Genomic DNA, 14,498 nt, shown 5'->3' on the forward strand with positions numbered 1-14,498 from the left:
GTTCCTGAACCTGGTGGTGGAGGTCGTGAGGTTCTTGTACCTTCTCCCTGATGGCAGCAGCGAGACAACAGCATGGCCTGGGTGATGGCGATCTCCAACGATGGATGCTGCTTTGCTTCAACAGCGTTTCGTGTAGATGTGCTCAGTGGTTGGGAGGGCTTTACCCATGATGTACTGGACCGAATCCACTACCTTTAGTAGGATTTTCCATTCTAGACTTCCCCACCATAGGAAACATCACCAACCACCTCCCCCACCCCTCATCTCCTCGATTTTTCACTTCCCTCCTGGTCTGCTTTCTTTCCAGCTACTCAATATACATGTAGTTTATTCTGGGGCCCACCTGATATGTATTTTTTTAAAAGGGCAATGCTCGAGTAGTCAAAATATCAGGCAGACTCCAGAAAAAACTACTCGTGCATTGGCACTTTAAAATCAGGCAGTGTTGTAAATGTTTGTCTGTTTAGGCACTGAAATTTATTTTTGCCAGTTCAGTATTGTATATACAATGCAAGTATGGGCCAATGTGAGCTGCTATATCTGAAGCTGATGTTTATCAGTAACTGCTCTAAATTCCTCGACTATCTTGATTTCTTCCCAGCCATTTACTGGAACTTCCTTATACCATTCTTACCATTTTTATTTTGGCCTGTCTTCACTCTGCCACCTTCCACCATTCAATATTTACTAAGCCAAAGGTTGGGTGAGCCTCAGTTTGTAATTGTCCCACATCCTTGTTTCTTACATCCCAGTGATGGGATTATTCATGTTATCATCCAGCACCACCCCTTCCCCCATCACAGCCAAATGTTCAAAATTCAGAGTAAATTTGTTATCAAAGAATGTAGATCTCACTGTGCACAGCCCTGAGATCCATTTCCTGGTGGACACACTTACTCGCTGAATCCAGTAACCACAACAGAATCAGTGAAAGGCAGCCAGCATGCAAAAGACAAGACTGTGCAAATATAAAAAGAAATAATAATAACAAATAAATATCAAGAAAGTGAGATGAAGAGTCCTTGCAAATGAGTCCATAGGTTGTAGGGGGGTGGAGTTATCCCCACTGGTGGGAAGGGAGTATGGCCTGGGTGGTGGGGGTCCCTGATGATGGACGCTGCTTTCCTTTCCTGCTCTGTGTAGATGTGCTCGGTGGCGGGGTGGGCTTTACCCATGATGGACTAGGCCCCTCCCCACAGCTTTATGAAGGATTTTCCGTTCACGGGCATTGGTGTTTTCTGCGCCAGGCTGTTCGATAACGTTCAGTAAAATGGGAGCTGTTGTGTGAAGAGGTAAAGTGTCTACAGAGATGACTTCAGGTTTACAGGAGTACAGAACAGATAATACCAAATGATAAAGCATTGCAGAACATATATTTGGAGATGTAGACTATAAGACATAGGAGCAGAATCAGGCCACTCAGCCCATTGAGTTTTCACTGCTAGCCCATCATGATGGCTGACTTGTTATCCCTTTCATCTCCATTCTCCTGCCTTCTCCCTGTAACCTTTGATGCCCTGACTAATCAAGAACCTATCAGCCTCCACTTTAAATATACTCAATGACCTGGCCTCCACAGCCACCCATGGCAATTAAACGCACAGATTCACCACTCTCTGGCTAAAGAAATTCCTTCCTTCTCATCTCTGTTCCAAAAAGGCATCCCTCTATTCTGAGCTGTGCCTTCTGGTTCTGGACTGCTCCACCTCGGGAAACATCCTTCCCACATCCCCTCAGTCTAGGCCTTCTGGTAGCCGATTGGTTTCAATGAGATCTAAACTTCAGTGAGTACAGGCCCAGAGCAATCAAACACTCCTCACATGTTATAAGATCTCATTAAAAACAGAACAAGGATTCCCAAAACAGTTAGGATGAGCCAGCTGTGTGTTGGGTGATGTGATAGAGGTAGAAATGATTTAGGTAATGCCATGGTATGGTCTGAAACTCATTCTGTGGTTGAGTGTAACATGCGAGTTGTGAAGTGGGTGGTCTATTTTCAGTTGCTAAGATTTAAGTGAACAGAAAGAAACATGGCTTATGGAATCGACAGATGGTTGTGTTAATCTTTCCAATATGTTTAGTTGTAGGAAGTTGCTACTTATCCAGTTTTGAATGTAACATGAGGATTAATTTCAGCAGGTGGAAGGGACTGGGGAGCTGGTGATGAGGTAAAGCCCAACACTGACTTAATACAAAGGAAAATGTTATATTATTCCAACCTCAACAAAACACTCAGGTTGTGATCAGTGCTCCCTTTTCACAGACATGGCAGCGATCTAGTAATGTCGGGACTTAAATTAACAAACCAGAAACCTGATTTCAAACTTCAAAGTAAATTTATTGTCAAAGTATGTATATATTACCATATGTCACCCGGAGATTTATTTTCTTGCAGGCATTTATAGGAAAAATAAGGAAGCGCAATAGGAAAAACAAAGACTCACAAACAAACAACTTGCTAAAGAAGACAACTTGTGCAAATAAAAAATAATACTGAGAACGTGAGTTATAACGAGTCCCTGAAAGTGAGTCTCTTCGTTGTAGAATCAATTCAGTTGTGGTGCGAGTAGTTAACCGCGCCAGTTGAGGAGTCTGCCGATTTCGGGTAATAACTGCTTCCTGAACCTGCTGGTGTTGGATCTGAGGCTTCTGGACTGCCTGCTCGACGGATGCAGTGAGAAAAGAGCATGAGAAATCTTGAATGTTGCAATGAAAGTGAAGACTTGGAGGATGCAATCGTTTAAAGTATTGTATGAAGGCAGTCCAATGGATTTTGTTCATTTAAAGTCAATCAGAGAACACGTTCTGTTGATAAATATTAGGAATTAATACACAGTTTTATAGAAGAGGTATTGGTACGGTTCTAATTTGTTCAGTATTTCATTTAAATACATAATTTGTTACTCAGTTAAATGGTAATTTGTCTTTTTTTTATATACCTTTTAACTATTTCCATGAATCTTTGGTTAATTAAAACAGCCAATTTTTTTTGGGGTCAAAATGTACTGGTCCCGATGTGTCCCAGTTAACCGGAATCCACTAATTCATCATCACTGGATCTAATTGTGGAACTCCCCAAGCTGGTGGGAGTGTTTGCAGCAGTCCGAAAGGATGGCTGACCACCAGCACCTCAAACGCAGGTAGGGAAGGACAACCGTTATGTCTTTACCAGCAGTGCCCAGGTCCTGAAGTGAGTGAATAACAATAATGGTTTGGGTAATCATTCTATCTGGCTGCGAGGCAACATGGACAAGAGCATTTCAGTTACTGTGCGGCCTCGCACCCTCTCAGCTTAGAGGGAAGAGTGATAAAATCTATAAATTATAGTAAGGAGCATCATATAAAATAGAGCGAAAAGAGAGGGGACATACTGAGGGAGTGTTCATGAGGTCATTGTCCATTCAGAAATCGAAGAGTTAGAAGCTGTTCCTGAAACGTTGAGTGTGTGTTTCCTGTCTGCTGTCCCTCCTCCTCAATGGTAGCAAAGAGAAGAGGGTGACGAGGGTCCTTAATGATGGATCTGCTTTTGAAGCTGTCCAGGATGTTGGGGAGGCTGGTGTCCATGATGGAACTGACTGAGAGTTTACAGCTTTCTGCAGCTTTTTCCAATCCGGTGCAATGGCCCCTCCTTTCCAGACGGTGACGCACATAAGAATGCTCTCCACAGTACATCCGTGAAATTTCTGAGCGTCTTTGGTGACAAATCTCCTCAGGCTCCTCATGAAACATGACCACTGTGGTGCTGCCCTTCTAATCGCATCGATACGTTGGGCCCGGAATAGACCTCAGATGTTGACACCCAGCAACTTGAAACTGCTCACCCTTTCCACTTCTGATCCTGTGATGATGGTGTAAAGATTTTCTGAAATGTTCTTATTGGATATATTTGTGACTGTCTTGCATTTATAATCATGGCTGTGCTGTTCTATGGATTAAACCCTTGTGTATTCCTAGAGAACTCTACTAGCTCCTTGTCCAGCCCCTAGACCAGGGGTTCTTGACCTTTTTTATGCCAGGGACCCCTTTGGCATTCTGTTGAAGCCTGTGGACCCCTTCTCGGAATAATGTATGTAAATACAGAAAATAAACTACATGGGATTATAAAAGAAACCAATTCTTTTGATATACAATTATCAAAATGCAACATAGTAATATGTGTGCTTCTTTACTAACACATTAAGAAACAAGTAGTGGTGAACGTGCCGTAAATAATATAATGTGATATGAAAATGACTGTGATTTCAGTAGGTGACAAAGTCACAGGTACTGTGAATACTACTGTGGTTTATTGCCTACACTCATAATTGAAGGAAATGCTAAACTTCAATTAGAGGTTAGTGAAAAGGAAGATGTAAGTTTTTTTCCCCATCCAAGTTCACAACCCCCTGCCCTGTAGGAATTAACGCCAGCAGATTCAGTATGACTTTCAGCAGACTGAAAAGCTTGAGCACGTAGATATTAAGAGAGAGGATGTGCTGGAGCTTTTGGAAAGCATCGTTAGATAGGTCACCAGGACCGGATGAGATGTACCCCAGGCTACCGTGGGAGGCGAGGGAGGAGATTGCTGAGCCTCTGGTGATAACCTTTGCATCATTAATGGGGATGGGAGAGGTTCTGGAGGATTGGAAGGTTGCAGATGTTGTTCCCTTATTCAAGAAAGGGAGTTGAGATAGCCCACGAAATCATAGACCAGTGAGTCTTACTTCAGTGGTTGGTAAGTTGATGGAGAAGATCCTGAGAGGCAGGATTTATGAACATTTGGAGAGGCATAATATGATTAGGAATAGTCAGCATGGCTTTGTCAAAGGCAGGTCGTGCCTTATGAGCCAGATTGAATTTTTTGAGGATGTGACTAAACACATTGATGAAAGAAGAGCAGTAGATGTAGTGTATATGGATTTCAGCAAGGCATTTGATAAGGTACCCCATGCAAGGCTTATTGAGAAAGTAAGGAGGCATGGGATCCCAGGGGACATTGCTTTGTGGATCCAGAATTGGCTTGCCCACAGAAGGCAAAGAGTGGTTGTAGACGGGTCATATTCTGCATGGAGGCCGGTGACCAGTGGTGTGCCTCAGGGATCCGTTCTGGGACCCCTTCTCTTTGTGATGTTTATAAATGACCAGGATGAGGAAGTGGAGGGATGGGTTAGTAAATTTGCTGATGATACAAAGGTTGGGGATGTTGTGGAAAGTGTGGAGGGTTGTCAGAGGTTATAGCGGGACATTGATAGATCCAAAACTGGACTGAGAAGTGGCAGATGGAGTTCAACCTAGATAAGTGTGAGGTGGTTCATTTTGGTAGGTCAAATATGATGGCAGAATATAGTATTAATGGTGAGACTCTTGGCAGTGTGGAGGGTCAGAGGGATCTTGGGGTCCGAGTCCATAGGACGCTCAAAGCAGCTGCACAGGTTGACTCTGTGGTTAAGAAGGCATATGGTGCATTTGCCTTCATCAACTGTGGGATTGACTTTAAGAGCCAAGGTAATGTTGCAGCTGTCTAGGTCCCTGGTCAGACCCCACTTGGAGTACGGTGCTCATTTCTGGTCGCCTCACTACAGGAAGGATGTAGAAACTATAGAAAGGGTGCAGAGGAGATTTACAAGGATGTTGCCTGGATTGGAGAGCATGCCTAATGAGAATAGGTTGGGTGAACTCGGCCTTTTCTCCTTGGAGAGATGGAGGATGAGAGGTGACCTGATAGAGATGTATAAGATGATGAGAGGCATTGATTGTGTGGATAGTCGGAGGCTTTTCCCCACGGCTGAAATTGATAACACCTAAAGGGCACAGTTTTAAGGTGATTGGAAATAGGTACAGAGATGTCAGAGGTAATTTTTTTTTTAATGCAGAGTGGTGAGTGCATGGAGTGGGCTGCCAGCAATGGTGGTCTGACCAGGGTCCTACACAAGGATGTAGCCTGGATTGGAGAGCATGCCTTATGAGAATAGGTTGAGTGAACTCGGCCTTTTCTCCTTGGAGAGATGGAGGATGAGAGCTGACCTGATAGAGGTGTATAAAAGGGTGAGAGGAATTGATCGTGTGGATAGTCGGAGGCTTTTTCCCAGGGCTGAAATGGATAACACCTAAAGGGCATGATTTTCTCCAACCATTCCCCTTTCCACAACCTTTTCTATCTCTTCCCACTGAAGCAGACTTTTGGAGGAAATCTTGGTTTACCTGCTCTTCTTCCAGCTTGATGTCCATCAACCATCCGGGGTCAGAAGCCTGAATCTTGTGTGCTCAATACTTTGATTTATAGAAACATAGAAAATAGGTGCAGGAGTAGGCCATTCGGCCCTTTGAGCCTGCACCGCCATTCAGTATGATCATGGCTGATCATCCAACTCAGAACCCTGTACCTGCTCTCTCTCCATACCCCTGATCCCTTTAGCTACAAGGGCCAAATCTAACTCCCTCTTAAATATAGCCAATGAACTGGCCTCAACTGTTTCCTGTGGCAGAGAATTCCAGATTCACCACTCTCTGTGTGAAGAAGTTTCTCCTCATCTCAGTCCTAAAAGGCTTCCCCTTTATCCTTAAACTGTGACCCCTTGTTCTGGACTCCCCCAACATCGGAAACAATCTTCCTGCATCTAGCCTGTCCAATCCCTTTAGAATTTTATACGTTTCAATAAGATCCCCCCTCAATCTTCTAAATTCCAGCGAGTATAAGCCCAGTTGATCCAGTCTTTCATCATATGAAAGTCCTGCCATCCCAGGAATCAATCTGGTGAACCTTCTTTGTACTCCCTCTATGGCAAGAATGTCTTTCCTCAGATTAGGGGGCCAAAACTGCACACAATATTCTAGGTGCGGTCTCACCAAGGCCTTGTACAACTGCAGAACCTCCCTGCTCCTGTACTTGAATCCTCTTGCTATGAATGCCAACATACCATTTGCCTTTTTCACCGCCTCCGTGCCCAATTTCAATATACTTAAACAATTTTAATAACTGTTATTTTGGTGTTCCTGGTTGGTGCCAGGTTCAGTGTTAAGTGATGATTTTTTTTCTTTTTCTGCCCTGCAGATCCTTCTGTCTCGGCCATGCAAAGTACTCAGCGGAAATCTCCGTCTCGGCAGACTGGCCAAAGCCGGCCCAGCTCCCTGGACCTGCCGCCCCTCTCCGTGGACTCGCTGAGTCTGGAGGTGTACGACACGTTGACGCCGGAGTACAGGCGACCCCAGAGGAGAGGAAGCAAGCCGCTGTTGAAAAGTCACAGCCGCAAGGCAGATCCCAGGGACTCCAATGGGAATAACGCGGAGAGGATCGGGTTCATCCCACGGTCGGCTGAAGTTGTGGAGGATACGAGTGTGTGTGAGTCGTGCGGCCTGGGAACTTGTGTCACGTGGCAGGCCTTCAAAGAAGTGCTCTGCTGCGTGGTGACTTGTGGGATGTGCAGGCCTGACCCGGGGGGGTATAATCCATGTACCAGGGCTGCAGAGTCATCGACGGATGTTAAAACTACAGATACTGACAATTTGAGATACGTTTCAAACCCGACACACGGGGTCACTCTGAACCCTGACCCCAACCCCAGTAAAAGGACCAACCTGGCAGGCAACAGTTTCAACTATTACGATATCAAGCTGCGAGGGGAGGAAGTGATCTGGGACAAGAACAGGCACAGTCTGTCCACGGACTCGTGCCGTAAGGACTCGCATGTCAGCAACTCTCAGAAGTCGGAGAGCCCCGGCAGCACCTCGCCGAATTCTCACAAGCGGCTCTCTGATGAGTTCCACTCCTTCCTGGAGGAGGATCTGGAGAGCAATGAACTGAACGGCTCCATGTCCAGCGCCGAGCTGGACGAGTACATTAACAAGAAGCTGCTGGAGCTGTTCAGCATCCACCAGATCGACATGCTGGCCCAGTGCACCTCCGACACCACCTTCATCAGCAAGAGCAGCGAGATCAGCGAGCTCATCGACAGCATCACCAAAGGCTACAAGATCAACGAGAAGGACGCCGAGTGCCGGATCGTGACCGGGATCGTCCGGATCAGCACCAGGAAGCCCAAGAAGAAGCGTAACCTGCAAGAGCCAAGCGAGGACAGGCAGGTCAGCCTGACCTCCGGTGACACCAAACCTCAGACAGAGACTTTCCTGCCAAGCGATGGTGAGGGAGTGGCACTAGGTGATGTACTTTGGGGCCGGGGTGAGACATTGGGAAACCCACACAGAAGGCTGGAGGAACTGGGCAGCTCTGTTGGCGTCTATGGGAAGGAATAAACAGCCAGGGTCCTTCATCGGGACTGGAAGGGCAGGGGGAATGAGGAGAGTGAGGTTCGGGGGGGAGGGAAGGAGTACAAGCTGGCAAGGGTGGGGAGCAGCTGGGTGGGGGGGGGAGGCGAAGGAGTGGGAAGTTGGGAGGTGATAGGTGGAGGGGATTAAGGGCTAAAGAAGAAGGGGGAATTTGATAGGAGGGGAGGGTGGGAGAAGGAGGAGGGACACCAGTGGTGGGCAGGTATGGAGAAGGGAAGGGGTTCAAGGCGGGAACTAGGGGAAAAGAGTGAAGGGGGAAGTGGGGGGGATATTACCGACAGAGGAATCATTGTCAGTGCTGCCAGGTTGGAGGCTACCCAGATGGGTTACAATGGCCATTGGCCCTTGATTAGGAGTTGAGGTGTCAGTTGATTGGAGCTACATTAGACTTGCATTGGGGGGCTAAGGTGGAATGAGGATGCACTGGAGTCTGGGAGACTCAGGCGAGGGGGGAACTGGGATTGGGGTACATGAATTGCATTTGTGGGCCAGGCTGCCTAAACGATCGGTATCTCAGCGGGGCTGTATTGGAGCGATGGCTATTGTAGTAAGCATGCACTGGCAGTTGTGTCATCAGTGCATTTGGTGGGGATGGGGAGATGCAGTCGGAATTATTGCTGGGAGATCTGTAAAGTTCAAGTATGACTGGAAATGACTGTGTTTGTAGTGTGTGATCTGAACCTTTTGTCTCTGCTTAGACCTCAACCTGGAGATTTCGGTCGTAGACCCGCTCGATTTGAAAGCAAGGCAAATGCAGGGCTTGGCCAGCCCAGGTAATGACTGTATATCATGCTGTTGATAGGTGGCAGAAGGCATGGAAAGATACAACAACACAAGTCAATCTTAGTCTGCTAAACCAGTGGGGTCACTAACCTTCACGGGCAGTTGAAAGACCTATTTATCTCTACCCTGTCTGCATCCATTAATTACGTCAGCTTATATAACAGTACTGCATAGGAACAGACCCTATATGATGCCAATCCAACTAATCCTATTGGTCCTTGTCCCTCCATTCCTTCTGTTCATTTATCTGTCTGCCTAAATGTCTCTTAACTTTGCTGTCATATCCGCTTCCACCACTTCCTCCAGACATCTGCACTCTTAGTTTTAAACAAAACACCTCATAAATCTCTTTTAAGCCTTCTTACCTTAAAACTTTGCCCTTTTTTAATCTGCTGCCTGTACACCACTGGCATTTCAGGCAGCAATGAAGGTCCCCCATCTCCAGCGGTGTTCGTGACGTCCTTCATCCTGTCAGTAGGTTTCCCTCAGTTTTCACAACTGTCAGTCACACAAGCCCCAGGTGGAGGCAGTCAGATGTAGAAGGATCCTTCGTTGCTGTTTCTGTAACAGTTTTGTTTGACCAGTCAGGGTTGTTGCCCTGAGCTGAACCCCTGAACCTGGATCACTCTTCGCCTGTCCTCGCCCCTTTGACATATTTGGTGTTTGACCCTACAAAGAGCCAAAGCATAAAGCCCAGACTCCAGCCAGCATAGCTCACCAGGTCATTGAGGCGTGCAAGCCTCCAAACCACAAGGTGGTTGTCTTCTTGAGGTTAAGACTGTGTCCTCTATTTTACATTTCTACTTCAGGGAGAAGAATCTACCCCTCAGTGCCTCTGCTAATCCTTCTCCTCTTGCTATGCTTGACAGTCTCATCTGGGGCCCTTGCACCTCATCTCCTGTGCCTCTGTTTTCCATTCTGTTTCTCTCCCTCATTCCCCTCCATCCAGACCCTCGCTTTCATCCATCATCACATCCCTTCCCTTAAACCTCTTCTGCCAGAAACTGGAATCTGCACTGTCCTTGCTTTTGACCTCTTACCCCCTTTATTGAGTGGCAGGGTGGGATTATGTCTCTACCAAAGGAGGCGTAGGGCAGTCCTTCCCCCCGCTAGGCCACAGGTCACTCAGGCAAGGTGTAGCACCAGATCAGGCTCACATGAAGCCATGGGAGCAGGTGGTGGATAGTCGTACAGGCAGCCGGTGCATATCACAAGTCCTAGTTATGCAACCAGTGACACCAGGCTGACCATCTCTGAAGAGTATTGGTTATAGCTGGACCACCCGTCTTATAAAGACACTGCCCAGAAGGCAATGGCAAACCACTTCTGTAGAAAAGTTTGGCAAGAACAATCATGGTCATGGGACCATGATCACCCACATCATGCGACATGGCACATGATGATGACATGCGACAGGGCATGTGATGATGATGTCATATGACACGGCACATAATGATGATGTGCCCAGTATTGCTGTATTTCTACACCCCACTCTCCATGGGGTTTTAAATGTTCTAACTGAAAAGTTCTTATTGCTGTCTTCCTCCAGAATTGCGGAAAGACGATTCCCTTCAGGACACGGAGACTGATTCTTCAGGAGCTCCGCTGCTCAAAGTCTATATCTAGGATCAGAGGGCAGATTCATCAAAGGGCATGATGGGTGGAACCAGGAGAGTCGAGTGGAAAGCACGGAGCTGAATCCCTTCCTCTCTGGGTCTTTTCAAGGTTGTGTTGTTCTCTCCCTCCTGCTGACACCTTCGAGACTTTCTGGGTAGTCTCCAGTTGCTGGAGTCTGCTACGACTGGCCTTTAATACAACCATTCTGCTCCTTTGCACCCTACTCCAACCTTCACCAGCCCCCCAACAACCCATTTTATCTGTTCATTCCCGAGGATGGGGAGATCTACAGTCAGTGGACTGGAATGACGAGACAGTGAGTGGGCACAGGATCTTTCACCAGGGTAATGGTAAGTTCTTGCTCAGGTGGAAGGGTTATGCGTGTACAGTTACTTTTGTTTTGCACTGGTACCCTTGCTTAGCATTCAAAGTATGTTCCAGGAATAAGCACTCTGTCATTATAGCACTATATACAAGATAAATTGCCAACAACACGGATGTCCAGCAGTGAACTTCCCCAAGGCTCGATGCCGAGAGACAAGCTGGGCAGTTGGGGGATGTGTGGGACTCAGGACTGCGTCTTGACCGGTAACTGTGAGCAACCAGACCACTGGACTGTGGGGAGAGCTGTGCGGTCAGCGTCCATGAGGCGGTGGTGAGAGACCGTCAGCGCATGGGAGCAGGTGCTTCCAGCCTCCAGCAACGGGTCTACCCACTGTGCCAGCCTAGGTGCCCTCCGGAGCCCCACATCTCAATGCCACACCATTCCCACGGCCTGCCCAACACCAACCCTCACATGCTGAACTTGCAGTGATTCACTGCTGAGGGCACAGTGGTGGATGGCAGGGTCTCCCAAGCGGCTGCCCTGTGTAAAGTACAGCACAGTACTTAAACTGTGGACTGAGAGTACCAGAATCTATTCTCTCCATTGAGTGAGATGCTGGACCGTAGTGGGCAATATTGATGGATTTTAATGAGTTGCTTTTTTATATTAAAATGAAAAACTGTATCTTTGTCTGTGATCTCCAATTTACTTCCACGCCTGACCTCCGCTCCCAATGCTTGCCCAAAGAGATGGGTCTAGTTAACATTGTGATTTAGGATTCCTCCAGCTGGGCCTTTGTTTCTTGTGTTCTTTACTTTGAAATGGACAAGCTCAAAGTATCAGTGAAATCTTTGGGATCGTCGTCCACCGTGGGGTTCTACCGTTGGCAATGATGAAGCTGAGCAGTTCACTGAATCCCGTAGAATGGGAGAGGAATTTGGGTTCAGAACGCCACCTGGAGTTGTTAATCCCACTTTTGAGGAAACACCACTCGTTTCATTGCTACTTCTCTTGGAACTCATGCCCTCTCTGCCTGCTTTGTGCATAAGAGCAGAAATTGACTTATTTGTGTTTTCATTGCATATCATACCTTGCCAAAAAACAGATGGACTGACCACTATAGAATCACTGGACCCCAGGGACAGACACAGCTATGGAAAAGTGAGTTTTAACAGATTTTATGAAAGAAGCAGATCAGTGAGAGTAGAATAGATGAAGTTTTTTTAGTGTATCTGGTGCTACCCCTTCCAGCAGCCAGATGGTGCTGTAGCGTGAAGTATGGCCCTTTGCTGGGACACTCATCCATTCTATTAAACACGTGGTAATTTTCCTTGGTTGATTACATAGGTCATATTACATTTAGAGGAACATGTTTCAGTGGGTACAGTAACCCATTGAAGCATGCTTCTCTAAATGTAATGTGACTGAATTATGCTTCTGTCTTAGTGCATTGTCAATTGGTCATTGTAAATTATCCTGTGATTTGGCTCGGGTTGAATCTGGTTTGTGCAGAGCAGTTTGAAGGGTATGTTGCATGCTGTAAATGCTAAATAAAAAAAAAAGAATTATCCCATTCCTCTCTTGGCATAGTAAACAATTAAACCCCATTCCTGAATGCACAATCGAAGCACCTTTCTTTGGTACGTAAGATCAATTTGGAAACATGATGGGCCAAATTCAGAGCAAAAAAAAACTGCTTGAAAAATCTTTTGCATGCTACGTTTCCTAAGGAGGCATTGGATTGCCGAGGGAGACGGTTTAAAAGAGCGCACGGGGGCAGTTGGCACTTTTAACATGCCACAGTTCCCAAGGAGACATTTGGTTGTGCATAATTAGGCACTTAGCAAGATCCAATAAAAAGTTGGGTTTAAGCAGAGTGGCTATTGCGTGAATGGGCCTGTGTCAGAGTGGGCTGTGAGGCTCATGGAGGCGTAAGCCGTAAGTAGATTTAATTTTTTTATTATTTATTCTTTCTTTCTTATTGTAAGTAGTAGTGATGCCAGGCAGGATTCTGGAGGGCTCCTCTTGTGGGATGTGGGAAGGCAGGGAGACATCCAGTGACGCCTGCAAGAAGTGCATTCAGCTGCCGCTTCTAACACAACATGTTATGGTGTTGGAGCTGGGACTGGATGAACTCTGGGTCATTTGGGAGGCTGAGGGTTTGATGGACAGCTCACACAAGGATAGGCAGTCAGTGCAGAGTACCCCTCAACAACAGGGTTATTGCTTTGGATGCTGTTGGTGGGGAATGATCTAGCGGAGGAAAGCCACAGAAGTCAGGACTCTGGCTCGATAGCTCAGAAGGGAAGGGAGGCAAAGAGGAGAGCTGTAGTGATAGGGAATCAATTGGTTAAGGGAACAGAAAGGAGGTTCTACGGATGAGAATAAGATTTCTGGATGATATGTTGCCTCCCACATGCCAGGGTCAGGGACATCTTGGATCGAGCCAGTGGTCATAGACCCTGTACAAATTACAGAAAAGGAGGTGTTTGCTGTCAAGGCAGATTAGGGTGGTTAAGTCCCCAGGGGCCCTGGCAGAGATATTTAAAATGTCCTCAGCCACGGATGAGGTGCCAGACGATTGGAGGACAGTTAATGTTGTTCTGTTGCTTAAGGAAGGCTCTAAGAATAAGCCAGGAAATTATAGGCTGGTGAGCCTGACAGCAGTGGCGGGTAGCTTATTGGAATCTAACAGACCAGAGTATTTGGATAGACAGGGAGGGACTTGTTAGGAATAGTCAGTATGGCTTTGTGCATGGTAAGTCATGTCTAACCAATAGAGTTTTTCAAGGAAATAACCAGGAAATTTGATAAAGGCAAGACAGTGGATGTTGTCTACGTGGACTTCAGCAAGACTTTTGACAAAAGTCCTGCATGGAAGGTCAGTCAAGGATGAGGTAGCAAATTGGATTAGACATTGGCTTTGTAGGGGAAGCCAGAGTGGTAGTAGATGGTTGCCTCTGACAGGAGGTCTGTGACTAATGGTGTGCTGCAGGGAATCGGTGTTGGGTTCATTGTTGTTTGTCATCTATATCAATGTTCTGGATGATGTGGTGAACTGGATCAGCTAATTTGGGGATGACACCAAGACTGGGGTTGTAGGGGACAGCAAATAAGACTAACAAAGCTTGTAGCAGGATCTGGACCAACTGGAAAAATGACATATGGAATTTAATGCAGAGAAGGGTGAGGTGTTGCACGTTGGGAAGATCAACCAGGGTAGGTCTTAGACAATGCCAATTGCAATAGCGCAAAGGGATCTGGGAATACAGATCCAGAATTCCTTGAAAGGTAGATTGGCTCTGGGGATGTTATGTACAGGGAATGTGCCAAAAGCTTTCTTTATCTCCTGTACTCAATACATTGATTTATGAAGACCAAAGGAGGGAGGAGAGGGAATACAGATGGGTGGGAGGGACAGGGGAAAAAGGGTGAGGGAGGGGGTCGGAGGGAGAGAGGAGAGTGATGGGACAAAGGGGGAGAGGTGAGAGGGATGAAGGGAGAGGGAGAC

The 14,498-nt window shown here is 46.6% G+C and overlaps 1 protein-coding gene across 2 annotated transcripts in view; it reads left to right on the top strand.

Annotated features, from left to right (window-relative positions):
- Positions 1 to 11,671, top strand: part of kdf1a (keratinocyte differentiation factor 1a) — a 30,895-nt gene extending 19,224 nt beyond the window's left edge. For both annotated transcript variants that reach the window (XM_059954660.1, XM_059954662.1), the window contains exons 2-4: positions 7,031 to 8,116; positions 8,961 to 9,035; positions 10,595 to 11,671. In XM_059954660.1, the coding sequence (XP_059810643.1) occupies positions 7,048 to 8,116; positions 8,961 to 9,035; positions 10,595 to 10,671 (1,221 nt within the window). In that variant the 5' untranslated portion in view covers positions 7,031 to 7,047 and the 3' untranslated portion in view covers positions 10,672 to 11,671. The remainder of the gene's footprint in view (positions 1 to 7,030; positions 8,117 to 8,960; positions 9,036 to 10,594) is intronic.
- The last annotated feature ends 2,827 nt before the right edge of the window (positions 11,672 to 14,498 follow it).

Source organism: Hypanus sabinus, chromosome 30, assembly GCF_030144855.1.
Source record: "Hypanus sabinus isolate sHypSab1 chromosome 30, sHypSab1.hap1, whole genome shotgun sequence".
Taxonomy (NCBI): Eukaryota; Metazoa; Chordata; class Chondrichthyes; order Myliobatiformes; family Dasyatidae; genus Hypanus; species Hypanus sabinus.